Source organism: Serinus canaria, chromosome 2, assembly GCF_022539315.1.
Source record: "Serinus canaria isolate serCan28SL12 chromosome 2, serCan2020, whole genome shotgun sequence".
In the NCBI taxonomy this organism is placed as follows: Eukaryota; Metazoa; Chordata; class Aves; order Passeriformes; family Fringillidae; genus Serinus; species Serinus canaria.
The window spans coordinates 98,705,296-98,732,984 of record NC_066315.1 but is presented as its reverse complement, the minus strand read 5'-3'; the positions used below and the strand labels follow the sequence as shown (position 1 = coordinate 98,732,984).

At 44.8% G+C, this 27,689-nt stretch overlaps 1 protein-coding gene across 7 annotated transcripts in view; it reads left to right on the top strand.

Annotated features, from left to right (window-relative positions):
* Nucleotides 1–27,689, top strand: part of LDLRAD4 (low density lipoprotein receptor class A domain containing 4) — a 313,571-nt gene that overhangs the window by 281,433 nt on the left and 4,449 nt on the right. For 4 of the 7 annotated variants that reach the window (XM_050970349.1, XM_050970348.1, XM_050970346.1 and 1 more), the window contains one exon: nucleotides 19,603–19,757. In XM_050970349.1, coding sequence (XP_050826306.1) covers nucleotides 19,603–19,757 — 155 coding nt within the window. Of the gene's footprint in view, nucleotides 1–15,967; nucleotides 16,621–19,602; nucleotides 19,758–27,689 lie in introns of those variants that run through there. The other 3 variants (XM_030241660.2, XM_018908487.3, XM_018908482.3) reach the window with 3 other exon arrangements.

The window sequence follows — 27,689 nt, the reverse complement described above, 5'->3', positions numbered from 1 at the left end:
TTAAGATGACATCCCCTGTGATGTACCCCAGAGCTAGATGTAGTATATAAAAGTGTCTTAACACACTTCACACTATCACAGTGCTAAATTATTTAAGTTTCTCAAAAGGCATTTAGGCTTTTGCTGAAAGAGGATTCAAATGTGTATAGCAGTGGTGGTTATTACTCAATATATGTTTATCCAGAAATGCATATGAAAGGTAGAGATGTTACTTTTAGTTTCACTGAGTCTCCCTGGCTAGAAACTGAATGTAAATCTGAGTATGTATCTCTCTCTTGTGTTTTGCCTCTAGCAGCTTTTAGAATCACAAATGCACATTTTTAATGACTAAATGTAACATTAACAGAGACCCATTCTGCCCCAGTTGTTTCAGCTGAGAATGGACTTGCTAGAGACTGCTTTTAAGTAGCCACATCTATCTAATCAAGGTTTCCCCCTTCCCCCTGGAAAAAAAAAAAAGTAAAAAAGCAGAGAAAATAAGATTATTCATTTCTGTGCAAGCTTCAGAGTGGCAGCTGGGATGTGAAGTAAGAGGTCATGGTGTATGGCTGCACCATAGACACTTTCCTCCAAAAGGTATATTTTTGTTCAGCCCTACCAGAGGTGAGCAGGAGGTTGTGCAGTGCCCCTGGGGCTGGGATGCAGTGCTGCTGTCAGGCTGGGTAACCTGCTGCATTCTCTGAGCATGGATGGAAAACACTGCCAGAGGTGGAATGCTATAAAGGATAAAGGGGTACCTTTATATTTTTCTTCCAGGTTTTAAATAAATCCCTGCAGCATTTTAGGGAATTAGGAGTGAAACAAAAATAGTTTGGAAAGCCACCTTAGCCTTTCTCTCTGTTTTGTGTTTCTAGACTCCTTGAAAATGGAGCACTGCTTTGCCGGATGTTGGGGCTGCGAGTGCAGGCTTGGCAGCTTTGCTGCTGTGTACGTGCTCCTTGCAGCTGGCATTTGGAGCTGGCCCTAGATGGTGGGATCAGTCTTGGTCTGAAGCACCTGGGGAAGGAGCACCTTTCCCGTGTGGGGACTGTGGTCCAGCATCAACATGCTGCAGCAGGGAGCTTGTGGCTTGCTTAGAGCAGGAGGATACTTGGTGTTATCCTGCCTGTACCTCCCGGGAATTTCTGCAAAAAGCTAGCCTGTGGCATCTTGCTCCTGTGTGAGGAATGGGTGAATCTGAATCCTGTTGGACAGGGGTTTGAGGGAATCCATAAAGAGAAATGGAGCTTGGCCATGTGACATCAGCTCCTGGTACCTTCCCATTCCTTTCCCATTAATGTGAAACTGGGTTTGGTTCACCTTAAATGACGTACTTAATGTACATGATTGAAAAAAAAAGAACAAGTACACTGCAAGGTTCACATGAAAAAAGGCAGAGAAACTCTGGACCAACCCGAGGACAAGGGCGATTCAGAAAGCCTTGCAGCCAGCTGGTGATAAAATAAAGCATGAGGGCTCGTCCCTTCTTTATCCCAGCTGAGCCGGCAGGCTGGAAGGCTTTTTCCTGGATGGCTGTCCTGCCAGCTCGCTGAAAGGAAGGCTTTCCAGGGGGTCAGCGCTTTCAAGCTGCTCTGCCTTCTGACCGGGCTGATGTGGGGAGGGAAAGAGACCTGGGGCAAGAGGCAGCACAACAGCTTTTAAGGGTATGACCTTAAAGGAAGAGGAGTTGGAAAAGCCAAAGATAAAGACAGCCCAGAACATCCTTAGGGCTGCCAAGCCTAAAATTAGATGCAGGCTAGGCTTTGTTTTCCTCGCAGGCTCACATGCCGCATGTGTCTTCCCCCAGTTGGCCTACTCCGTGAGGACGGCGAGTGCTGACGCCAAGGAGCACTTGACTCCCTGGGAATAGGTTTCTTGTGACTTTGTGTAGTCCCCATCATCACACAGTGGGAGCAGGTGGGCGACACGGCAGAGCTGCTGTCACGTGCGGGCGCACGTGGTGTGGCACTGCTGACAGCAGCTATCCTGGGACTGTTGCTGTCGACAGCCAAAGCGTTGTTGACTCCAGGGAGGGTCAAAATTATTATTGGTGACCACATGAGGTATTAAGTGCGGCATGACGTTAGGAGTCTATGCACAGGACACAGCTCACCTAAGTGTCACTTAGGTGGTGGTTTAAAGAGTGGGCAGTGGATTGGGAACAGGCAGCAGAGGGATGCTGGATACCACATCCCACATGTGTGTTATAACCCTTCCCTTGAAGGCTGTCACATACATTTTGGCAGGGCACCTCTGAACAGTTATGCCCAAAAGCTCCACTTTTGCCAGATGGAAAAAAACCCCACAAAATTGTTTGGGCAGAGCTTGGCCATTCAGGGTGAACCAGAGCAACGTGTAGAGCTTACACTTGGGGCTGTACTAAATATGGTTGGATTCTCATGTCAGTGCATTAAAAGGGAGCAGTGTGACCGTATAGTCACTCCTGTTTGAAATGGTGTATCTCTTAAGAAGACATGCTGTTAAACCAGACTTATTCTGTGAGCTCTAAAACAGGCTATCTTCATTTTATTCGGAATTCACTTAGCACTGTTGTATTCACATTATGCAGCAGAAAAGCCTGTTAAGATTTGTGCTTGCCAGGGAGTCCTGCGACTGAGCAAGAGCCTTTCTGATCTCTTTGCCAGGTTGTTACCATCTCTGCATGCAATTTGGGCAGTTTTGGAGCAGACAAGTATAGGTAAATCAGACTGCAGCAGTACTTTTGGCATCTCTGCTAGCTGCCGTACAAGGGACTGATCAGCCCAGGACATTTCAAGAATGCGGAGTTTCGTTTTTTAGTTTGCTGCTCCCTGCCTTTCCTTCTGTTTTGTCCAGCTGCTTAGGAAAAGCAGCAGTTTTCCAGCTGCCTTCTTTAATCCCCTTTGACTGGGCTGGAATTCTAGCCAAGCGGTACCTACATTACAAGAGGGGAGAGGCCCTGAGTATAATGCTGCACTAAGGGTTTTACGCTTGTCTTCTTGCTTGCTGCGTAGCCAGGATAAGTCCTAGCCATTTCTCCAAATCCCTGTGAGTTTTTCTTCAAAATGAAGTGATTAACTCCTGCTGTAAACTTCCCCTTGTCTAGGGCATCCAGGCCTTGCGCTGAGCTTGACAGCATTCAAGATCTCCTGCCCACATAGACTATTAGGTTCTGCTTATCCTTCGTTTCCACTGCCTGGTGAAATATTAGATAACGGGGAAAGAGCTTATCTTACATGCGTCTGAACTGACAAATATGGCAGCCTTTCAGTAAAAAGGCTAATGCAGACGAGGCCTTTTTCCTGGCTGGAATAAGAATGAGGCCGGCGCTTGTCTTCTGCCGCTGACAACGGTCAGATGCATGCGGCATGATTTCCATAGCATCCAGACAGTCGGAGCACCTAATATCTACCTGTCTAGTCAATACATCAGCTTTGCCAGAGCGGGGAGCTGAAGTTTGTCATTGAGGCGGGTTTCTAATGCAGCACGAATGGATCTTTCAGCTGTACTCCAGGGTAAACATTGTAAGCCGTGCAAATTTATTTACCGGCGCTGACAAATAACTGTGTCAGTCACTTTTGTTTTCTCCCCGAAATAAGATATGCTTTATAAATGTCCTTATGGATTTAATTTTTGCAGCTTCGTGCATGGGGGAGGGGGAGGGGGGGGGACTTTGTGCTGTTTGAACAGATTAATATTAGTGTTTGTTTCCCTGTGTGTTTTCTGCACATGAAAAATTGGTTTGTGTTTGGAATCAATAATCTTAAAGGTCTTTTCCAGCCTAAATGATTCTATGATACAAATAACCTTCAGATGGACCCATTTCAGGATTTAACAGTTTGATGGTAACAGCTGGGAAACACTGTCCTGTTTAACAGGATAACAGTGTTTTGGGGAGTCTGGCTTAACAGCACAGCTGAGAAACTTTGCTTTCCTGTGCCAGGGCTACCTGGAGGGGCAAGAGGAGCAGGAAGGAAGAGGCTGGTTTGCACACAGGGTGCTGAGCAAGGCCTGCTACTCATTTCAGAAGTTTCTTGGCTCATTTGAGGCATAGGGCTGTGCTTGAAATTTAACACTTCCATTTTGAGAAAGAATACTCACTGTTATAATGTGGCATATTTCTGCCTTGCATTCATACAGATATTTTGGGAAATTGTTTTCCCAGCTGTTAATTCTAAACCGTACATTCACTGCTGAATTCTAAGACACCAGCTAAACCCCAAAGTGTCTGACAGCCCAAAAAGCTGGGGATCTAGTGGGAGAAACTGGTGTCCTTTTTAGAAAAGAGGGAATTGTTGTTTATGGGTGGCTTTCTGCAGTATGGTGAAACACAAGTGTGCTCTGCATGGAGGAACTGGAAAGAGTTGTTAGTTGGGCAAGCCAGACACACCTAGACAGCATCCTGAGCTGCTGCCAATCCACACAGGGGGTTTGGATCTCTTCCAGGCTTTGTTCCTGAAAATAAATTGTTCAAGATGGGAAACTCTGAAGATTGCATTGACCATTGAGCCATGCCTCTGGGTGTGAGCTTTAAGGGAGAGAACTCAGGTTTCAGATTTGGGCTAGAGGCTCACAGAGAAAAAGCTGCGACCAAACTTTAGCCTACATTTCATTTGTTTGCAAGAGGTAGTCTAAAATTTTTTTGTGTGTGTGTTCTTCCTTATAAATGGGATTTATTTTGGCCTCAGAAATTTGAGAAAGGGCTTTGATCTGATTATTTTGTTGAGCTATTAAATTGTTTTGTATCCACAATTTACGTAAAGAGATCACCTCTGTATCTATTCCACAAGAGTAAAGAAATTAGGTAACGTGTATAAACCATGCAGAATATGTAAGACAATGGATATATGCTAACTATTATGTTATTTATTTAGTGCTTTGATAGCCATGTTGCAAAACAAATGAGGAGGTGGGGATGTCTTTTGGAACAGAATATGCTGCAGCGCCCGCCTTGATCTGCATTAGACATCTGCACTGTGAAGTACAAGCGATGCTCAAAGACGCACTGAGAAAACAAACGGGTTACAGAGCTGTCGTGTTAGAAATGACAAAATGTGTAGGCAATGCAGAACCTAAAACTGCTTCAGTTTCAGGCAGGATGTTAAAGTATTAACTGAAGAAACAGTGGAATATAGCAGAGAAGATAAAATACGAACATTTTGGAATCTGGGACTCAGTTCTTTAGGTGACGAAAATTCACACTGTGCTAAAAAAACGAGCAATTTTTTTTTTTTTTTTAGCAGAAGACCAGACCCTCAAAATTTTGTGATTTAACACTGGGAACCACAACTCTTACCTCTAATACAGGGAACCAAACCTCTTAACTCTAAGACTCTTAAACGCTCCCTCCCCCTCCCCTCCCCCTCCCATTCCCCAAACCTCAAAAGCAAAAACACAAAAGAAACCAAAACCCAAAGCCAAACAGAAAACCCATCTTCCTGAAAATTTTTAGAGGTGTTCAGGTGTAAGTTGGCTTTGGGTAAGGCACTTACAATGAACAAAAAGTTGTAGTCTGAGCTTTCAGAGCAAGAAATATGAGAGGAAATAAAGAAAAAATTACCAGAGTCTTTTAAATTCAAAATGTCTAAGCTGTTTCTGCCCAAAAAAGGACAGATTGAAGCTGAGAACCAGTTCGGGTTGTATGACAGATTCATGCTTCTTATATGCACAACTTTGGATTGAGCAATTCCCTTCTTCCTGCCTAAGGTGTTTAAACCAGAGACCAGATGCATTAACAGCAAGGTATTTGGTGTGTCTGAAAAAAATCCAGGATAAACTCTGGAAAGGGTGTGCCTTTTCTAATTCAATTAGCAAAACTGTGCTAATATGGTCACATGCAGCTTTCAAGGCAGGAAATACAGCAGGTAAGGTATTGGCAGCACCTCAGCTTCACCATCCTGAGTGTCAGACAGCACTTAAGACTTTATCCATGACTTTATCCAAGACTCAGGCTTTATCCATGAGCCATCAATGATCTCTCCCAAGAGACCCTTTTGAGTACCTACTACAGCCAGGGGTTGGATCCCTGAGGGCAGAAATGGCTGGGAAGCTGTTGCTGCAGGGTGTAAACTTTATAAGGGAATCGATTGCAAGTTTGTGCTGCACTTGGTTACCTACAGAAAGCAGGAATGGTGTGGGATGTACGGGGAGTAAATACTGCCCTGCCGGAGGGCAGGGGCCGTGTGGCCAGGCCTTTCCCATGTGCCACATGTGTGGTCCTCGTGGTGTGCCCAGGCATGGTGCACGGAGGAGAGGGTGCACACACGCAGCCAGGTGTTGGGTGAAGTCTGCGGGGGAGGCTGGGATGCCAGGTGGCCAGCACATGCCTCTGGTGTCAGACACATCCCAGACCCCGCGTGCTCGCTGGGTATGTGCCGTGCTGGCAAGCTGCACGCTCTCACGAGTCATTTGTCTGGGACTTATGAATGGCAAAAAGCCTGGTCTGAGCTGCTATGCAGATCAGGATGCCGGCATCCTGAAATCCCGGACAAATCCCCTTAGCGCTTTTGGTAAATCTGCAACTGGGATTTAAAGTTGTGACAGCACATCCTAAGTGTGGTAAAAATAGCCTGTCTCCCAGCAGTGCAAACCTGACTCGCACCTCACAGTTAATGGGTGAGCAGTCAAGGCTGTTTCTGGAGTCATTGCACGAACGCGTGAAGCGGCGCCGGTGGCAGGGGATCACAGAGCAGCGCTGTAAAATGCTTGCCTGGCTCAGGCCGATTCTCTGCAGCTTTGACTTAAAACTCAGCAGATCAGAAGTGTGGCAGAGACCCCTGATCCCAGAGTGGAAAGGATGATGGAGAGATCTCTCTGCCCTTTGCTTATCCAGAAGGCTTTGTCTGCCCTGGGTTTGCCTGGAGGCACTCTGGAAGGTGTGCTGTGTGGGCAGCATCCCCTCCTAAGCTGGGCACAAAGCTTAGCCCTCTCCCTGAGGGCTGCAGAAGAACTTGGATTTATTTGGTTTTAACCATTTACCTTAATCCTAATGAAAAACCACGTTTTATATTAAAAATTAGGGCTGCACCAAATGTGAAGCATCAGTAGTTTTGCTGCCCCAACGGGGTAACATGGAGAAGTGAGAGGGAGTGGATGTGTTTTTCCTGCTCCGCATGCACGTACAGGAGATCACCGTTTCTCTGTGACCATGAAAACAAGTGTCTTACCCTCAAAACTTCCTCTCCAACAAGTCAGTTCACCCAGAAAGCCTTGCCCCACCCAAATGGGGTGTAGTGTTATCTCTTTAGTGGGCTGCACAAAAATGCTACCGGTGAGTCAGTACAATGTCGGATGTGCAGTTGTACAGAGTGGGAATACAGGATGAAGTAGTTTGCCATGCAGCCTCCCATCCAAAAATACCAGCCAACCAACTGTAAGATGCATTAGCTATCATTTCCCAGTGCATCTGGTAAGATTTCAAGCAAATTTTGGGTTTTTTTGCTGTCACACACAGAAAAATACCATTGCGGTCCCTTGGGACCAGCCTTTTGCTAGCTGGGAAAAGGCACACATCCACTTACCACTGGGCAGATTTTGAAAATGCATCTTTGTGATTTTGATGCTCACATATCATCTTCAAAAGCGGCTTAGCAGCCCAAATGACATATGGCACTGGCAGTGGACAGCGTGTGAAGGCTGAGGTGAGTGAGGCCGTGCTCTGTGGAAGTGCTGCGTAGGTGCTGCTGTGGTACCAAGAGAGAAAAGAATGGAGATGACAGGCAAGAAGTGCTGAGAGGACTTGCCTTAGGTTACTAACAGGTCTGTGACAGAGTTAAGGAGAGAAACTCAGTCTCAGTCTGATCTCATAGATACAAGATGATGCATCTCCCTATGCATCTATGCCATACTTTATATACAGTCTTGTATATTCTGTATACAGCGTCATTTTTCCTTTCTTGGTACCTACAGTCCTCCTATGAGACACTTCAAGTTTAATTGTATCCTACCTGATCCAATATTATGTTAGGGCTACAGGGAAAAAATGGATGGAGCAGCAGTGTTAGAAAACACCTCTCAGCCATCACAGAGACCCCAGCTCTGTCCTGGATTCTGTTCAGAAACATCCCTCCCCCCGACTGCCTGGGCTCAGTAACATCACAGTAGAGTGGGACTCTGCTACTCCATGTATGAGCTAGCACTGCATGGCTGCTGGTTTTGCTCCTGGCTCTTGGCTTCCATCCTGAAATGACAGTGTAATTTAAACTGCCTAAAAATACAGAAGTTACACAGGGCACTCATGGTAAATGGTCAAGCTGCCTTCCTGTCACGTGTAGTGTCTCAGAAGTGGCTTGAGTTTGTAGACACCATTAATTCTGCTGAAAATGAGAATACTGTCATTGCCTTGGGTCGGATCGGTCTCATTTTATGTAAAATAGATGCAGATTTAAGCTTTGTATCGAGTTGCTAGGGTGCTGTCCATCAAGCAATGTTTGGAAATCATTTTTAGAAGCGATGCCAGTTTTGACATGCTGTTTTAATATTTTTCTGGCTGCAATAGGGCAAGACATAGAAATCTTATGTTGTCATCACACAGAGCTGCAAAACGTGCAAAACGGTCTTTTTTATCTTTTCTTTTTTTTTTTTTTTTGCTTTCTCTCTCTTGCACTCTGTCATATGGAAACCAGATCAAGATTATAAAACTATTGCCCACAAACTGTGATCTTTCTTCTCTTTTGTGGTGAGAACTGACAAGTCAGTGATGGCTTGGTGCTGTTGGTACTAGCTGTTCATGCCGCACTCATTTGTATGTATCGGGAAGTGCCGAACTTGGCGTTCTTCTCAGTTGGCACACAGGCTGGTGAAACGTCAGATTTTTAATTGTGATAAAGTTCACGAAAGAAAAAAATTATGGCAGATGTTTCCTTTTGTCAGAGTGAACCGAATCATTAAAATGTGATATGATGTACTACGAACAAGTCAATGTAAACACCATCCCTGTGAACATGTCAGAAGATTGAAGAACTTAGACCATTCATGGTAATGTTAAAAACCATGTGGTCTGAATGCTGTATTACCAAGCTTTTCTCTTTAAATGCAGAGCATGAATCTTATGAATTTTTATTGCCTTTCTACAAAATGAAAAGATAACATATTCTGCTGTGGTAAAAATATCCTGGTAGCTTTTGCAGTGTGGTTGTCGTTTCGCTGCTGGTTTACTCAGAGGTCTGCTTTTCACAAGTAGCAGTGAGGTATCCCATTCCCATTGAGTGCTGAGCTTGCTCGCTTAATTTCCTCTTTTCTAGAAGATGTATTTTTGGGAAGTCTTACTCCTTTTCCAGTCTGAAGGAAGTGACAGAAACGCTGCTGCTTGCTGAGGAATGCCTGTGATGATGCGTTAAAACTGGCTCCTGATAAGTGGTTATGGAAAAACTGCAGGAAGCATCTGACAACTGACATTCTCTGTGGACTTCTTCTCCTATTTCCTCCTCACATCTCCTGCTTGAAGATTATTGTCCACACACTCACTTAGGCCATTAGTCAGAAAAGAAGTGCGTTACAAACTTCCTGATACTTCCCCATGACCAGAGTACTTCTTATCTGCAGTTATTCTCATTCTTGCTGGCCTAAGAGATCCTGACTGGATTCTGATTCTTATTCCCAGTGTTGTTCTTTCTCAAGATTTTGCCTTAAATTAAATGATTTTCTTAATGCTTCAGCTGCTGGAATCAAACATGAATGAATACCTTAATTTTGACATAAAGGTCAAGGACATTCTGGAAAGATAAGATCCAGGTGGATCCCACAGGGATGTTTTATGTCACTCTTATGGTTTCTGATTTGAGGGAGCCTGACTTTACTGTTTTGGAATAGTGTGGAGTGGGAATAGACTGCTCTGTTATATCATAAAGCAGGTCATAAACTAGAGCAAATCCAAATCATTTTGCCCGCCAAAAATCTCAATCCTCGCCTCTTTTGAGGGTGCACTGCAAATGAGGTGAATGTGTTTTGAAGACACATGTAAATACTCGTATTTATGTGATTTATTTATACATGTGATCGATTACATTGATTTATTGGGGAAAATTTGTGTTTCTGTGCATGGACATACGCAAATTGTATGCCAGTCATGTATTTTTTTTTTTATTTTAAGTGGGCTTGCAGAAGCCAGAAGTAATGGACTTAGCAATGTGGTAACAGTTGTTAATGGCAGAGCCTCTGTAGTTCTTCCACCATGGCAATTGGTGGAAATGCAGTGTGCTTTTCTAAACTGGCATAAGTTTTTACACCTCTCTTGCACCATGGGAGCTTAATCCATCGTGAAACCTCGTTAGAAGCTGCGCCATTGTATCCTGAGGCAGATGTGAAATCTGTGTGAGTCACCGATCTGTGATCAAGCTGAAGGAAACTGAGTCTGTGGCTCTTAAGAAAGAAGGCGCCCATTTGGGATGCATTTACACAGCTCCTTTTGTATAAATCATTAGTGCTATAAACTATCCATTATTGTTAGGAGAAAAAATTTAACAATGCAAATAAAACAAAATACTGTGGCAGAGCAATTTTATGCTTGATTGTAATGTTTAATGGCATGTTCTCATAAAGAGATTTTTCCCATCCTTCAGACCTATCGTGTCTGTGACTCACTTGATTTCCGATGGTTTGAACATCCCTCATTTTATTCCTAGAGCTGTTTTCTCTAGAGCAATTTCTGTAAACGTGCTGCAGCATGGGGTTATCCAGGGTTAATTTCCCTTATGATTACACATCCAGACAGCATGTATGTAAATGCTGCAAGACAAATGATAAGAAAACTGCAGGATGAAAGAAAACAAATTCCTTTGTTTTGAATGTAGATTCATTTACCAATATTAAAGTCTTTCCTTTGCCCACTTTTAAATGTTAACACTAGCTTATATTGGCATTGTAGTTCTTTAAAAGCATTATTTTTATGTCATCACTGACCTCAGAATGCAACATTCGGTTGATTTCCTTTGTTCCCCATATGTCTTCAGATACTTTTTCCAGGTTCTCTCTTCATCCTTTACTTTCAGGTACAAGGCAGCACCATCAGTGAGGCAGAGCTTTATATCTTTAAACCAGTTGATTATATTAATGTTAGAAATAAAATACAGCTCTTCACATTCTACTTGTATTTTTAGTACTGTATTGTAATCCTGGTTTTGCTTTCCCTTCTTATCTCTGTTCTGTCTTGCCCTGAGATTATGTTTTTTTTAGACCAGGATTGCTGGGTTTCCTTGTGATGTTTCTGCACTGTCCAGCTTTTTGAAGTCTTTGCATACACCTTAGTCAGAAACTACTAAAATATTTGATAGTCTGTTAACCTGCAGTCGAGTGGCCCTTGTTTTCTTTTCCTGGATGCCAGGGAGTTTGCTGGCAATTGAAATTTATGGAGCGAATAATCCACCTGGCAGGAGACTCTCTGTAACTGAAGTATGTTCCTTAGTGGAAGAATGAACGTTCTTTGTGTGTCTAAAATACCACTAATAGCTTATTTAGCAACCTATACTTCTACAGCAGGGCTTTCAGTTTTGTGTTGGAGGTGGATTTTTGCATATGCTTAATTCTAGCATCCATGGTAATTCTATCCCTCATTTAACTTTCATCCATTCCTATGGCAGGATAATGCATGATGTGATCTCTCAGCTTTTTAATGTGGTGCTTAGTGCATTTCTTCTAGCTCCTGCTTGAACAGAAAAAAAAAATATTAATAATGAGGGATGATTCTTTCCTGTACTTGCTGGGAATTGCCTGGAAACCACAGGGAGCTTAGGCAGGGTAGTCATGCTGCAACCAGAGACTCCACAGAATCCAGTACCAGGTACTAACTGCAAGTACTGCTGGGAGAGCTCTGAATAATAACCGAATTTTAAAAACCCCAAACAAACAATACTGGGATCCTTTCTTGCCTTTTCTCTTCCTTAAATAGCTCATTTTTACACTTAGTTGATTTGAGCTCAAAACGTGACAAAAGCTGTGGAATGTGATCAAAACTAAGGGTGGAAGGAGGTGCAGTATTTTCAGCGCAGCTGATTTTATTCACTAATTTTGGACAGAATGAAATGGAAGATTGAAGTAGCCAATGACTAAAACACATGGAAGCCACTGTATCATAATACTCACCCTAATGGTGGGAAATTTTGGTTCTCAGACACCCAGTGACTTTGTCCCCTTGGAGATGTTTTCCTGGTCGGAATAGTCTGGGTTGATTATCTTCCTCATATTTACAGCTGCCTTTCCCTGCCCAGAGCTTCTCGTTCCTCAAGCATCAGCACCAGGAAATTCTGTACCTGTTTTTCAGCAGTGGCAGGGGAGCATCCAAATTACCAGCAGTGTGATCTGCAGGGTAAGCAGGGCCAGGGCATTATGCTCACTGTACCATTTAACCCTACTGGAACAGGCGACTGTAAATTGCCTATGTCGAGCCAACATGTGAGGACTAATAGAATTGCAGTGGGGATAATTCATAAGTAGATTTTCTCACTCGCCAGCGTAAACAGAGCCAGTGCTAGTCAGGTCTGAAACAGTGATTACTTTTAAATCAGCATGTTATAATTCAGTGTCCCTGATTGAACCCTCCTTCCAGCAGAGGAAAACAAACCACTGCATGCGTAGCCAGCACAGGGATCGCTCAGGCTGTGCAACTAACTATGCACATGAAGGACTGCTTGAATTTCCTAATCCTCCTTATTACTGCAGAATAAAGAACAGCTTTAACAGGGAGTTAATTTAGAGGCCTTAAATACTGTCTTCTTCTCTCCACCAACTTTACTTCTTTTGGGTTGTGTTGCTAATCTCTCCCCTGTGCTCCCATCTGCTTGTTCCTTGCACCTAATCACATTAAACACAACATAATACATCTGGATACAAGTTAGTTACTTGAGTTCACTGCCTATGAGAAATGCACTTTTTCTTTCCCTCGGTCGGTGCTGTTCCTCTGTCTTTTTCTGACAAACTCCAGATTTAATCAGAAAGGTGAAAATTTCCCCCAGGTGGAGGCAGTTTGAGAGGTGGGAGCATGGGGCATTCAGTGGGTGCATCTGCAGTTGCTTGAAGCCTTGAAGTTGCTTGACAGTGCAGGGAGGGGGAAGCACCTCTGCATCCACACCCAGCCTCTCCAGGCTCCCCAAGTGAGTGACCCCAAGGGGCTGGCTGCAGGCAGAAGGAACCCCCCCCCCTTATTGTCCAGTTTGAAGACTGCAGGTTTTCTCTTACTTTTCAAAGTATCACAACTAGCCAAGAACCTGCCCACAGTCAATAATGTCTTTGGAGTATCAGAGAAAAAAAAAAGGGAGAAGTAGCAGAAATGCAAAATACTTCTCATATTGAGAAAGTAGTATCTGTGCAGTTTTGTTCACCAAAGCATGACTGTTTCTTTGCACTTGAGATTAAGTGCAAAGAGATTAACATCTTTACTAGCAGTAAAATAAAAATTTCAGGTTTTGTTCTTGTGGGTTCCAGAATGAGTCTTTAGTTTGCTCAGTAATGATCTGAGGAGACAGATCAGTGAACATGTCCTTCATAAAATTTCACCTGTTACCAAGTTTAACTAGCCCTTGGTTTTATCATTAATATGCTAGGCTTGTAATGGCCTGTGGAGAAGCATTATGACTCTGTGCCAGAACCTGCTTAAGGAGCTTCAACCCTGACGCCAGAGCAGCCGTCCTGCCCAGAGGTCATGGTGGAACCTGCTACTTGGAATTTTAGCAGGAAGCTGCTCCCCCATTCTTGTTGACAGAGAAGCTTATATGGGTTCTCTGGCACAGGGCTTGATTCACATTAAAAAGTTTGTGATAAATTCTTAATAAACAGGTGATGAGCCAAATATTGTTCTGAGGACGTTCTTGAGGATGCTTTTCGCAGAAGTCTGTAGTCATTTTGCAGTCATTGTGCCAGCACTTGCACAATAATAGTTGGTGGGTATTGGGCTAGAGAGGAAGTAAAGTGTGTTTGTTCCAATCTATGTGCTGAGTCCCCAGTCTTGCTAAAGCAATTATTTTATGTCATGGGTTAATGCTTGTCAGAAACTGAAGACTCTAAACATCTACAGTTCAGTTGTATGAGTAAAGGAAAGGACAAGCATTGATGCCAATATATTAATTTTATTTGTTTTCTGCTTTCTTTGTAGTCTTTAAACTGCACTCATCTGAAGCTAGCTTCTCATTTTAAACACGAGGTTGGGGAATGATGTATGTAGGTCAGTCTTTGGTCAGAAACTTTATCTTACAATGTCCTTGAAAACAAAGAGTTTGCAACAGGAAGGTAATTGGCCTCAGCAGCAGCTCTGTACACATTGAGTGGGTATGCCCATACAACAGCCATGTTCAGAAGTCTGGTCTGTTGAATTAATTGTCTTCAAAGTAGTTTAAGGACAATCAGATTATAATTTTGAAGGCACTCCATATCTGCTGTCTGTACTGAATTACTTATCTCTCCTGGTAACAGTGCTGTACTTGGTTAATACTCCACTTGCACAAAAGCATTCTATTGACACTCATTCTGCTCTTCTAGGAACTCTCAAAGGATATTTATTTACAGTCCACAATCACTGTCCCCCAGGTTGACTGTTGTGTTTGGATTGAGGCCTTAGACCTTGCAGTATCAAGCTAAACGTCAACAACAGTTTAATAAATCCAGACAGTGGGGATAGCCTGTAACCAGGAGAGGGGCCCTGCTGTGTGCTGTGGATATATATAGCAGGATATGTCTCCCTAATATTTTTAACCCCCTGGCTCTTCATAGTGCTAGCTTGATAGGTGACAGCAAGCAGGACCACTCCTCTCAGCCTCTTTCCCCTCCTGGCTTTTGCCCTTTGACTTTGAGTTAGGGCATCTTTTTGTTTGAAGCTGGTGCATGAGATTTACAAACATGAGAGGCGTGGGCAGCAGTGGGTCTGCCTCCACGGTCAGTGCCAGCGTGTCCTGGGGGCCTGTGCTGTGTGTGGGGGAGAGCAGTGCTGCTGTGAGCTGAGCTGAGCTGATCTGAGCCAGCCACAGACAGCTGGAGAGGGGCATGGAGCCTCCCCAGGGCTGCAGCCCATCTCCTCTGCTCTCAGGAGCTCCAAGGCCCTGGCCAGGTGTGGACCAGAGGGTGAACTCACTTTTCTTGCTCACATAAACACCCTGGTCTCATTCAGTGCTTTGGGGATGCCACCATAATCCACAGAAGTAACCAGGAACGGGAGGAATCTTGGCCATGAATGTGAAGCCAGTATAGAAGGAATATCCTGGGACTTGAGGGACACAGTGCTGATGGTGCTTCCTAACACGGCAGAGATGCTGTGGGACTGTGCTGCTCCTAGGCACAGTGGCAACAGGGACAGCCCTAAGTCCTTGCTGCTGGCCTCCATTGTGGTGCTGAGTGTGAGCACAGGTGGGGAGCGGGATGAGGAACCCTTTTGGCAGCGTTCATCAGCCAGAAAGGTGCCTGGGGCAGGCACGGGGGTTCAGGGAGGCCACAGGGGTTGAGGCATAAGCACAGGGTTTCTGGGATAGGCAGAGGAGTTTAGGGGCAGGCACAGGGGTTCTGGGATAGGCAGAGGAGTTCTGGGATAGGCAGAGGAGTTTAGGGGCAGGCACAGGGGTTCAGGGACTGCGGAGGGGTTCACTGGCAGGCACAGGCTTCAGAGGAAGGCAGCACTCACTGCTGGAGCTGGGAGTTCTGCCAAAGAAATAGACATGCGGCTGAAGCCTGGTGTTCTTCTTTCCCCTCCTTCTTTAGGTTTTGTTTTATTTTTTTAACTTGAAGTTACAGGCATTGTTCCTTCTGATGGTTATGGTTTTAGGGTATAGCTCCAGGACGCGACTCCCAAATATTTTACACACAAGAGTGCCCGTGAAACTTCGGATAAGGAACCGGCGGCCGCGCAGCTGGGAGGATCCGGGGATCCCTCTCGCTGTCGGTGTGACGCCGGGGGCGAGATTTGGCTGCCGGTTCCCTGTGAAGCGCCCTGGGCCGGGAGCGCCTCCGGCCCGGCGCGGTCCCGTCGCGGCGGGCGGGGCGGGGCGGGGCGCGGGCACGTGCGCGGGGGCGGCGCGGGCGCGGCGCAGGCGCGGGCGGGCCGGGCAGGCGGCGGAGCCGGGGCGCCCCGAGCGCGCCGCGCCGGGCCGGGCTTAAAGAGCGGCGGCGGCGCGGGTCAGGTACGGACCTTCCCGCATCCCTCCTTCCTTCCCTGTCTGCGCTCCGCGTCTCCTCGCGGGGCTCGCCCACCAGCGGGGCAGCGCCTTTCCCTTCTTTTTGTTCTCGCCGGTCGACTGGGGTTTTTTTCTTTTTTTTTTCTTTTTGTTGTTGTTGTTGTGGTTTGGAATTTTCGATTTTAATTTTTTTTTTTTTTTAACTCGTTCCGCCCCGGGCGCGGAGCCCGGCGGGACCCTGGTGTCCGTGCGTGCGCGCACACGCGCGGCCGGGGCACGGCGGGGCGGGAGCGGCCGGTGCTGGCCGTGCCCGCCCGCTCCGGCGGCGGCGGCTGCGGGGCGGCAGCCGCGCTCCGAGCGCCGGCACAGGCGCGGGCGGGAGGCGCCCTGGCAGCCTCCCTGACCGTGTCTCCTCGCTGGATGGAGCCCGGGGCTGCCGGGGATGCGGTGCCCGCCGCGGGGGCTGGCGGAGCGGCTTGAGCCCCCCGCCCGGCGGAGGCGAGCATGTCCAGTGAGCGGCTTAACAGGACAGCGGTGAAGGATGCGCGGTTAAAAGACCTGTTGTTGGAAAGAGGTACCGGCGCAGAGGTCCGCAGGGGCAGGGACCGCGGGATGCGGCCCGGGGCACCGCAGAGCCCGGAGCGCTCGCCGGCGGAGCAGCGGGGGGAGGTTCGGGGTGACGGTCTGGTGTGATTGCTGGTAGGCTTGTAAATTCTGTCTCTCTTTTCAAGCTCTTCTGAGAGGATAATTTGATTCAGCGTGTTGCCTTTTCCGTGTTGGGCGTTTACCCTGAAACGTTGTGTTTGGTTTTAGGTTTTTTTTCCCCTGAAGAATTTTTATTAGAAGCGTTGTTTCTTCCGCGTAAAGAAACGGATGTATGCGAGTGCGACAGGCTTAGGATCGTAAAACCAAAACATTTCTCTTCTTGAAGCTTTGCCCGGTTTCTTTCCCAGTCAATTTATGGGAAAAGTGGGGAGGAGGAGATGCCTGTCTGGAAGGCAGTGGCCCTTCACGCCTGGCAGGTGCTGGGCTGGGGACGTGATGGGGGCCGGAGTGACCCAGTGCCTGTCAGCAGCCGCTAGGAACTATTTAAATGGCCTCGATCAGTGCCAGCAAGTACAGCCTGCTGCTGCTGCAGTCTGCCTTTGCGTTTTACCGCTAATAACCCCACGAGCAGCAGGAATGTCACTCAGGAGGAAGAAGGGATTTAAAATTACCTTTTTTTTTCCCCCGTGCTTTCCATTGAGGAAATCTCTTGAACATCAGTAAGGTGTTCTGTTGCAGTTTGGTGTTTACAATATAAACTGAATGTGGGCAATCCCATGTGCTCACAGCTGTGTGCTGTGGTTTTTATTTTCTTTATTGTATGGCCATATTTTAATCAAACGTTTTCAAATTATTCCGTCCCACGGGAAGTGCTCACAGACCAAATCACTCATCTCTAAGGGAGAGGTACTGTCCCTTGCCACTGAAATGCAGGGGTCTTGATAAATTTAGAAGAACGTGTCCTTGGCAGATAGAGAAGTAACATGTCATTCTAGTGATCTGTGCATTCTAGGAAAGCTTAAATAAACATTGGTTGTTTTGCATGTTGCCCTTTAGCTCAATTTCCAGTTTAAAGTGTGACATGGACCTAAAAAAAGTTTGGCTAAAGAAACCCTTTAATACTTCAGTAGCCGCAGAACGTGAATTGCAGAAGTTGTCAGCTGTGTAAAGTCTGTGTTCTGTGTTTCTGAGCCAAGAAAAACCGAGACTTTTAACTTAACTGTGGTTTGGGTGGGTTTATTTTTTAATTAATTCTGTTCTTCCGGCTTTTTGATCTTTTGGTGCTGACATTGTTAGCTTCCAGTGTCGCAAGAGAGGGAAAAAAGAAAGCTTGCTGCCCTGTGTGGGGTTGATAGCAAAAGCAGAACACAAAGCACTGACTAACCAAATTCTTTGAAAACGCTGGTGGTCTAAATGATGAGTGGGAAGTACTTAACAGCGAAGAGTGATAAAGTGATAGACGTATTTTTGCCATTTACTCTTTCCTTAGCCTTAAGTAGGCTTAGTTACTCCTCAGGAGAGGATTGCAAACCCTGTGCAGTTTGGTGCTGTGGCTGTGCCTGCTGGTAGCTTGTGACAGACAGCTGGACCTTGGCACCAGCCCCCGCTGGACACCAGCATGCTTGCAGCTCCTGTAGTCTGACGTTTTGTTTGCAAGAGGTCTTAGAATAATGAAACAGCCTTGGGTTTCCTTTAGGCCCACTGCAGGTTCATCTTGGGTTTTATGTTTGAGTGGTGTTTTCCTATATCATCTTCACAGTTGTGTTGTGTCTGCACAAGTGTTCTGCTGTCACACAGAAAGCTGAGCATGGATACAAATTAAAGATTTGGGGGGTGGGGGAAGGGGCTTGTTTTCTGATATATGTTCTGTGCTTTCATTTTCATATGGCATCTCTCTTTCCTCGTTAACTTTTTAAAATGGAAATTTAGTATCGGTTCCCCAAAGTTCATGTTTTTGATCCAAAAAGTAGTGCCCTTTTGGAAAGTACTAAAACTGAGCAACTTGGGCTGCTTCTTTGCTTTTTCTACCAGCCTAGCAACCAAAGACCTCCTCCCATTAACTGGAGTTGTCTTTCAAGATGAGAGCATCCCCTGTGAGCAATGCAGTTTCCATAGAAATATCATCTACTAGGTAACTGCAAAGGGCAATTTTTCCCCTTACATTGCTCATCCTTGCTGCTCCAGTATAGCCAAAAGGGTGCAAGAGTGACTCATTTCTAAATATACTTAATATTTGTGGTTTAGGCAGGGCTTCAGATAAGGTGATGGGTTCTGACGGAGTTCATTGTAATTGTATCTCTTGCAACAGCCAGGGCCCTGGTTTCATTTTTATCCCTGGTGGAACATCTCTTGTTTTAGAGTACCAGAGCTCTTTTTAGATTTTTTACCTGACTGGGAAAGGCCTGGAAAAGTTAGCATTACACTAGTTGGAGAGAAGGTGGTAATTGAAAAAGACACTGCGTGTAGATTCAATAGGCTTAAGGTTTTCCATTCTAGTTAAATAGCTCTCATGCTCTTTACTTGATAAAAAAATTAAGGGTAGTGTACTAGATAATCAGTGTCCTGATTCCTCTCGGGCTTTGAAGCTTATGGAGCCCTCTGGACTCTACTGGTACTACAGGTGGCTGTTAAAATAGAATGGGGTTTACATGTAAGAGGTTTCTTTGATTTTTTTTTTTTTGTTCAGTGAAATTGTTTTGTCCAAAAGGTTCATCTGTGGTGTTTATGTTGAAGAGTTTATTTCCTATGGTGACTGCAGAGAAGGATCACCAAGAAGCTTCTTAGTTTGACCTACAGCCACTGATGCTGATCAATTTGCTCTGGCAAAAATGAAATAATTTTCATACTTATTAGAACAGCTTTCATCATGAAACTTTGCAGAATGGACAGCAAGCCTATCTCAAGCCAGATCAGTCTCAGAGAGATATTGAGGGTCTTTTCAGGTTGTTGCTTTGATGGTTAACCTTCTGTCTGTTGATGACACATTTTCCTCTTTTTTTCTTTGTTTTAGCTGAACTGGAGTTTGTTCAAATAATCATTATAATCGTGGTTATAACTGTTATGGTGGTAGTGATCATCTGCTTGTTGAACCATTACAAACTCTCGACACGCTCCTTTATCAACCGACAGAGCCAAAGCAGAAGACAGGAGGAAACTCTGCAGACGGTGAGTGTGAGCCCCTTGCACCAAACTCCTTTTCCTTGGGCTGGATGGGCCTGCAGCAAAGCCTCCCAAAGAGCTCTGGTACAGGAAGCTGCTGGAAAAAACTTCTGATATGACTTTTAATACTCCCTATAGTTAGGTCTTTTGCCAAAATTGTATTTGTCAGTAGAAAACAAATTTGGAACACAAATTTAAGGTACTCTGTCTTCAATTATTTTTAGACCCTGCTATGTTTGATGTAACCTATATTCATTTTGCATTTGGAGGCTTAGATGGGACATTGTGTTTGCTGCTGCTGTAATTTGAGAGGGGAGTGTGGAAGGGGAATGAATGGAGATTAGCTGGTGTGCAAAGATTTGAAATACATGTTGTTATGACTTTCCATATATTGTCTGATACCCCGGGTTTTATCTCTGTTACTGTTTTGTGAAGCTGCCATGGCTGTTTGCTGGATCAAAACCCCTGTCCCAGTAAGGCTCTAGGAAAATGTTTGTTTCACTAAAACAGCAAGAAGAGGCTAGAAAAAGCATCTCTCTGAGGACCTGGTGTGCTTAAGATGTGTTGTTACTGAGTCAAAGGCTTGGGATGGAATCTCAGTCAGCACTTGTTTAAAGTGTGTTTAGTCAACCCAACAGTAAATGAACACCTAATTTTCCTTGTGAGCCAGGAGTTTGCTGTGGGATGCTCTGCTCCCTTATGAGGGTTAAGCACAATGTGTCCCTGACCTTGGGATATCCCCCACAAGCCGTGCAGCGTCCTGTGGTGATGCAGAGAGGTCCTTCCTTCTGATCTGCTTTTCCCAGAGAGGTGCCCTTGGCCTCTTTGCTGACTGTGGTGGCCAAGGGGCCATTTATGAAGTCACCTTTTGATGCACTGAATTCCTGGTAACAGTGCTGAGTTCGCAGCTTCCTTTTGTGGTCAAAAAAAAGCGGGATTGTAACTGAGACATGTGATCATAATGATTTACACCAGGTCTAACACCACAGTCTCACCTTTCTATCCATTCCAGTCTTATGTTTCTTCCCTCTTTGTGCTCCTTAGGGAGCTGCCAAGGTAATGGTGAGAGGCCTCAGGGGACTGCTCTGGCTGAACACTAATTGCTAGCTTTTTGCTTTTGCTTCTTTATTATGGTTAGATTTCAGCAGGGGAGGCAGAGATGCCACAGGGCTGCTGTGGAGCTGCCCCCTGGCAATTGGCAGCTCCCTCCTGAAAGCTGTACAGTGTGGCAATGCAGGGTTCCCAAAGCTCTCTCTTAGTACATCACCTGTGCCATTTTGGGGTGAATTGCTCTTTCCTTGGAGGCTGCAGGGGGAGGAAAGGAGCTGACTCCTCAAGGAGAGGCTGTCTCATTGCCTGGCATTTCGGTAGTGTACGAATGGTTAGCTCTAATTTGGTTACAGATGAAACTGGAACTTGTCAAACCTTAACCTCATGGGCTTGAGGACTGGAAAAATTGACTAGATTAATTTGAATGTTGCTTTGAAATGGACACTGTAATTCAAGACCCTCAATTTTGTCTGAAAAATGTTAGCTATAATTGCTAGAGATGCCTAAAGTGAAATAGTTTGAGATAAATGAAATGCATTTTCATCTTCACAAATCTTTTTAAACTGTAGTAAGCTGTCAAATGCATGAAATAACCCATTATTTCCTTTGTATGGTTCATTACTAGTGTCTGTTATCAGAGCCAGTGTTTTTTGTTTTTTTTCTCTTGGGCACAAGGGAGAAAACTTTGCCTTCTTGTGAAGAAGAATGTGCAGGGACTTGAGAGCTGCTTTAGTACCCAGAACTGACCTTAAATCATTTTTAAAACACTGACTCAGTTTCAGTTTGATGTCACCATTAAAAGTAATGATAATCACAGCCAAGTGAGCACTTCATGGGAATTGATGAGGGGATGGCAAGAACCAGTTACTAATTCCTCTGAAAGCCTTTGGTATAGATTTGTCATCACTATTACTCATCTGAATTTCTGATAAGCTGCATCTCTTCTTAGAAGAAGGTCATACTTATGGAGAATGGGGATTTACAGGTCTCTGAGTTCAGATGTCAAAAACTTTGAGTTTTCTTTTGTGTCAGGTGTTAGAAGGAAATTCTGACAGAAACTGGCTGTGCAGTGCAAACCTTAAAAGCAATGTGCAGAGAATGAGGGTCAGAAAACTAAAGTGCTCTGTGGTGAGAAACTGCAAATGACCAGTCTGTTCTCATTGTCCACAGTGGAATGGCTTGCACAAGATAATAGATAGTGTGAGTGGTGAGATGCAGGTTATACACTTCTAAAATTCATTTATTGTGCCAGGCACACCTTGTTCTGTGTTCACATGCTATCCAAGTGGATTTTCTTGCAAGGGAACATTTTTTAATGATGTGTAGACTCTGAAAACAAATATAAATGTTTGTTAACCACTAATGTCTGAAGAAAACATTATTGTGACTTAAGTCTTTTTGTTTTTTGGGAGAGAAACAGTGAATGGAAATAGAGGAAATTCAGACATGTTTCTTGAAAGAAGATGGTAAAGCAAATTATTTGTCTGTTGGGTAGTTCTGAAGTGAACACCCTTTCATGTAACTGAGGTAGCAGAGGTGTATCAAATTATAGAATCCAGCCTTTCCTGTTCAGATGGGACTTTTTTTTTTTTTTGGTCCTTTTGTCACCTTCAGTTTCCTTTTTCTTTAAGCCTGTCCTGTTTCTAGATAGTCATGCCTTCTACCAGCTAAGTGGTGGCTGAACTGCACAGGTTTCTGGCCTTGTAAAGCCCAGCTATTGAACAAGTGATCTCTCTTATTCTGGTTCTTCTACAGAGTGTAATAGGAGGGATCAGCTAAATTACCTGCTGCCTTTATTACCAGCCTTACACATCTAAAACTCATGGGTTAGGCATCAGAAGTAATGAAATGAAAGATATTAGTGGATTACTTTTTCAGGTTGAACTTCTTCATGGTTATTCAACCACCCCCCCCCAAAAAAAAACTCCACAAAAAACCCCACCAAACAAACAAAAACCCCACCCTCAAATAAAACAAAAATAAAAGAGGATGATAGTGAGAATTTCAACTTTCCGGCCAAGTCAGAAATTAGAATATTAGCAAGATGAAATCACTGCAGTCACAAGTGTTAACATTTGAAGTAATGTATGAAGGGCAGAAAAAGGACCAGTCATAGGAAAAAAAGGCTGCTCTTCAGCAAGTGCATGCTAAATGCTGTTGTTACGTGCCTGTTCTGTAAATACAGTTTTTTGTTCATCTTTATATTTTTTTTTTTTCTTTTCTCTGGAGTATCATCTTCCAGTCTTTCCCCTGGTCTTTGGTATTTTATTACCTTGGTTATTGGGCTAAGGCCTTCAGCAGATCACAGCCAAGGGCAGGACAAACGCTGAGTGCTCACGAGCAGTGGGCGCTTCTGCTGCAGTGCTGAGGATGCTGCCTGCCCTGTCCTAGCGAGGCCATTAAGCATTCCAGCCCTGTTTTTACATTAGTAGAAATAAAAGTTTTGGGGTCCTAATTATGAGAGGTGGAAAGATGCTGAGCAATAAACATGTTGGCATGAGCAGTAGCCTGGAGTGAGCCTGCAAGGTGCTGAGCAGTGTCTGTATCACAGTGGATAAAATATTGAACGTTCCCTGCTGCTGGCTTATCCATCAGCAGTGTTGGGCTTCACAGCTGGGAGCAAGCCAAGGGTTGTCGAACACCTTAGAGGGATACAAAAGCTGTAGGGTGTGGAGTACACCAGGAGCTTGCCGTGGGGCTGCTTCACTTTGAAACAGCAGAACCTCTGGTGTGGGAGCAACTGATGCTCCTGGCAGTGCTGGGGGATTTTGGAGCAGAGCCATGTGGCAGCCTTGGAAGGGCACATGTGTGCACAGGGTGTGTGTGTGTGATACCCCAGGGGAGATCTGTGTTGCAGTGTTGCTGGCTGTGCCTTTGTTGACCTGGTATTGGGAGGGCACTCGTGCTGGTAACCAGAAGTGTCCTGCTGGAATGCAGGTAGCTGCAGCTGAGCTGCTGCTGTGGCACTCTGCTGTTTGCTGGGACAAAACAAATATAAATCTTGCTTCCCGATGATTAACTCTTAATGTCATCACCAGCGATTTCCACGGGGACATTGAGGGGAAAGAGATTAACTGACTTACAGAGAGGTACTTAATGAGCTTCTGACATTCCTAATTTCATTCCTTTTCCCTGTCCTGGTGTCTTTGCATTGTCTTCTTTTATAAAGTAGATGTTGAATGAGTGCTGAGCACTTGTACTGCCCCAGGCCTACTCCTGGCAGCAAATCCCTGCATCCATCACCCAAGATGCTCACCCTGACCAGTCCCTGCCTCCCAGCACCGAGGGCAGCTTTGCTGCTCAGGCTGCTCAGCTTGCATTAAACCTGCATTGGGAATGCCAGTCCTGGATGCCGAGCTCCAGGAGCACAGCTTTAAAAAACGCTCCCCTCTGCCCTGTACCAGCTATTTCAGAATAAAAAGGAAACGTCAGGAGGGTGACAGAAAATAGTCAATAATATTGACAGCTCAGGGATTTGTCATTATTTCAAATGTTAGTCTTTCCTGCTGATCTTTTAAATTATTTCCTACTGGCATTGGCATTATTCTGTCTGTTCCCTGCTGGTGTCCCTAGGCCACTCATTCTCATTTTCTTACTGACATGTGCAAAGGAAAGAAAATCCCACAGGGAACAAGAACCCAGTCTACAGCCAGGAGAGGGTGTGAGTGCTGTAGACCACCCTGCTTTGCCAAATCTTTTTGTTTGCCCCAGTCATCGTTTGGCAAGGGCTGGATGTGCACTGTATTCTCCTGCTGTCTCCTTGAAGGACATGGGCTTGCCTCTCCTCAGGGAGTGTTGCCAAGAGGGACAGCCAGCTTGGCTGCTGCTCTTTGAAGTCTCCCACAGTAAAGTCATATGTTTAATAAGGGCAGGATTGTCCAGGAGATCTGCAGGTAGGACTAGAGCGAGGAGCGCTGGCTTTGGGTGGCACCTGACTCAGTGTGTCACCTTGGGCAACTTGCTTCATCTCCAAACAAAGGAGGAAGGATAATAGTACTTACTCCCTTCAGTTGAATGAAATGAAGATTACTTGAAGTGATGAAGTGCTGTGAAGTTGGGGAAATAAAAGTTTTAGAGCATTAAGTAACAGGAGTAATTGCAGTAAGTGCAGGGAGGCAGATTACGTGTGAGAGATTTGGCACTCTCTGAAATTCTCTAGTACTTCTCCTTATTACCGTGCGCTGCTCTGTTAGACAGCATCACCTCTCCTGCCCTTGAGGAATTGCTTTTAAATGAACAAGCAATCCTGCTGGAATATCACCATTCTGTTGGGCACAGCACAATAGTTTGTTTTGTTTGTGTTTGTTGTTATCTTCCAAGCTGTGGTGGTCTGTGTCACCCAGAAAGGTACTGGGAGGAATGAGCCCCTGTGCCTTCCTGGAGTGTTTTCAGCAAGCTGCTGCTTTAGTGTGGTGTAATGTACCACCTAGGGCCAAAATCAGAAACTACACTGCTATCTGGAACATCTCACTTGCAAAAGAAATGTGGGGATTTGTGTGTGCATGTACATTTTTGTATAAAAATAAAACAAAAATATGTTTTTATAACACATAAAAATATGTGTTAAGGAGAAAAGAGGGACCTTTTTAATAATTTCAGTGCATTTTAGAAAGTGGAAAACTGACTTGTGTTTCTCAGAAAACATAATTTCAGGCAGAGTTCTATTTCACAGAAACTTAATAGTGGAGAAAGCCTGTAAATCTCCTTAACAGTCAGCAAAAAAAGAAAAGTTTGGATTATATGGGATTGTCATGGTTTAACCCCAGCTGGCAACTAAGCACCACACAGCCACTTGTTCCCAGCAGGCTGGGGTAGAGAATTGGGAGGGTAAAAGTGAGAACTCGTGGGCTAGGATGAGGAAGTTTCATAGGGAGAGCAAAACAAGGAGTTCATTCACCACTGCCCAGGGACAGGCACGTGTCCATCCATTTCCAGGGCTTTGGTGCTCCATGGTGTGTAACAGTGACTTGCAAAGGCAAATGCTCTTGCTCCCAAAGTCCCCCTTTCCTTCTTCTTCCCCAGGCTCTACGTACTGATTATGATGCCATGTGGTCTGGAATGTCCCTTTGGTCAGTGGGGCCAACCTTGTGCCATCCCAGCCTCCTTGCTGGTGGGATGAGGTGAGGAGCAGAAAAGGCCCTGACTCTGTGTAAAGACAATTCAGCAATAATGAAAATATCCCTGGGTTGTCAATACTGTTTTCCTCACAAATCCAAGACATGGCCCCGTGCTTGCTGCTGTGAAAGAAATTAACTCTATCCCAGCTTTAACAAGCACAGGGATCCTTTTGCTTTATTACAGTTTGAGGAAAACTTTTTGCTGAGTGTAAATTTTTACCTGTAATTTCTCCTGAGTTAAAAATCATTCTTCTGGTAAATGTCTTTCCTGCAGGCTGTCAATGGGCTGAAGCTCAGCTAAGGCAGTTGGATGACAGTGTGTGCTTCAGTGTTTAAAAATGTTCTAAAAAAGTCATATTCTTACACTGTTTAATTCTGGAGGCTCTAAAGCTTTGTAAAATATGAAATAGCAAATTATCCTAGGCTTATGGAATCTCCTAAGCTCAAAATATTGAGTTAAATAATCATCACCATGAGATAATTAAGTAATCACTCAGCTGGATTTATTAAATGATGCTGCTATTTCAAAACCTAATCACAAAGTTAATTTCTGTAAATTATGGTGAAATCAAAAAATGGCAATGGTCAGCAAAAGCCATAGGTGGATCCCTGTGATTTTTCTTCCTTGGTGTTCTTGGTAAGTGCTAGGATTTTCATTCCAAAGCCCAGCAGTGTTAAAAATGAATACAGTATAGGGAATGAATGCATAAGCTTTCTCTCCTTGTTTTAATTATTGAAGCTTGTGCCTGCAGTCTCTTGAACAAGGAGCACGTTGAGGTGGCTTAGCTATTGACAGTCTATAAGAAGCAGGTAAATGAGGTATTGCCCTCATCAAAATATGGGTAAATTGCATTTGCTCAGGTTTAACCTTATTTGCACATACCTGATAACTGCTTGTACAAATCCCTAATATAAATACAAATGCTGTCAGTTCTCATCTGATTTTCACTGATATGAACACAGGGGAAGCATTTTAGGTTAGATCTTGCTCTCTGCTTGTCCCTGTGCTTACAGACTTTCAAAGGAAGGTCTGTAAGCACCGGGACAAGCAGAGAGCAAGATCTAACACTTTCCCTCAGTATGTCACCCCAGATTGGTCAGGGTGATCTCAGCACGTTATTTCCTAAATCTGTGTCTCAGGTTGGAGGGGTGTAGTCATGGGGATATTTTTCTTATGCAGCACTTTGTTCTCATCTCCACCTCTTCCCATCACCCCAAGATCAGTGGAGCTGATGGGCACCAAGCCTAGGGTTAGGTGGTATCTACCCAGTGCAGGGAAAGGGGAGTTTCCCTTAAATAAAGACTCAGAAAAGAAGGTAGAAAGTCTCCTGTGGTAGATGCAGCGATTTCAGGAGGACAGAAATTCTCTGTTGGATCAGTTAGTCTGGCCTTGGTGAGGAGAGGATTCTGTGCTGTGTCATTGGACCAGCCATGGGGTTGGTCTGCACGTGTTTGAGCCTGGTGTTTTCCAAGTGTGGGCATGCTGAGCACGTGTTACCCAGCCATCTGCTTGGGAAGTTCTTCTGGCTCCTGGGATAGAGATCTTGCTGGGGGTTGGCTGCTGCCAAATCATTTATTCAGTCTGCTGCTCTCTCTGGGGGAAACCTTAGGGAAGGAAGGAGCTACAGGTGAGGTGTAGGACATACTGTCACAGGAAAGACATTGTTACATATCCTTGCATCCTAAGGATCTCATAGCCCAGAGTTCAACTGCATCCCAAGCTGTTTGCCTTCTCAAGTAGTTAGTCCTGAGTGGGGAGAGCTTTGGGCTC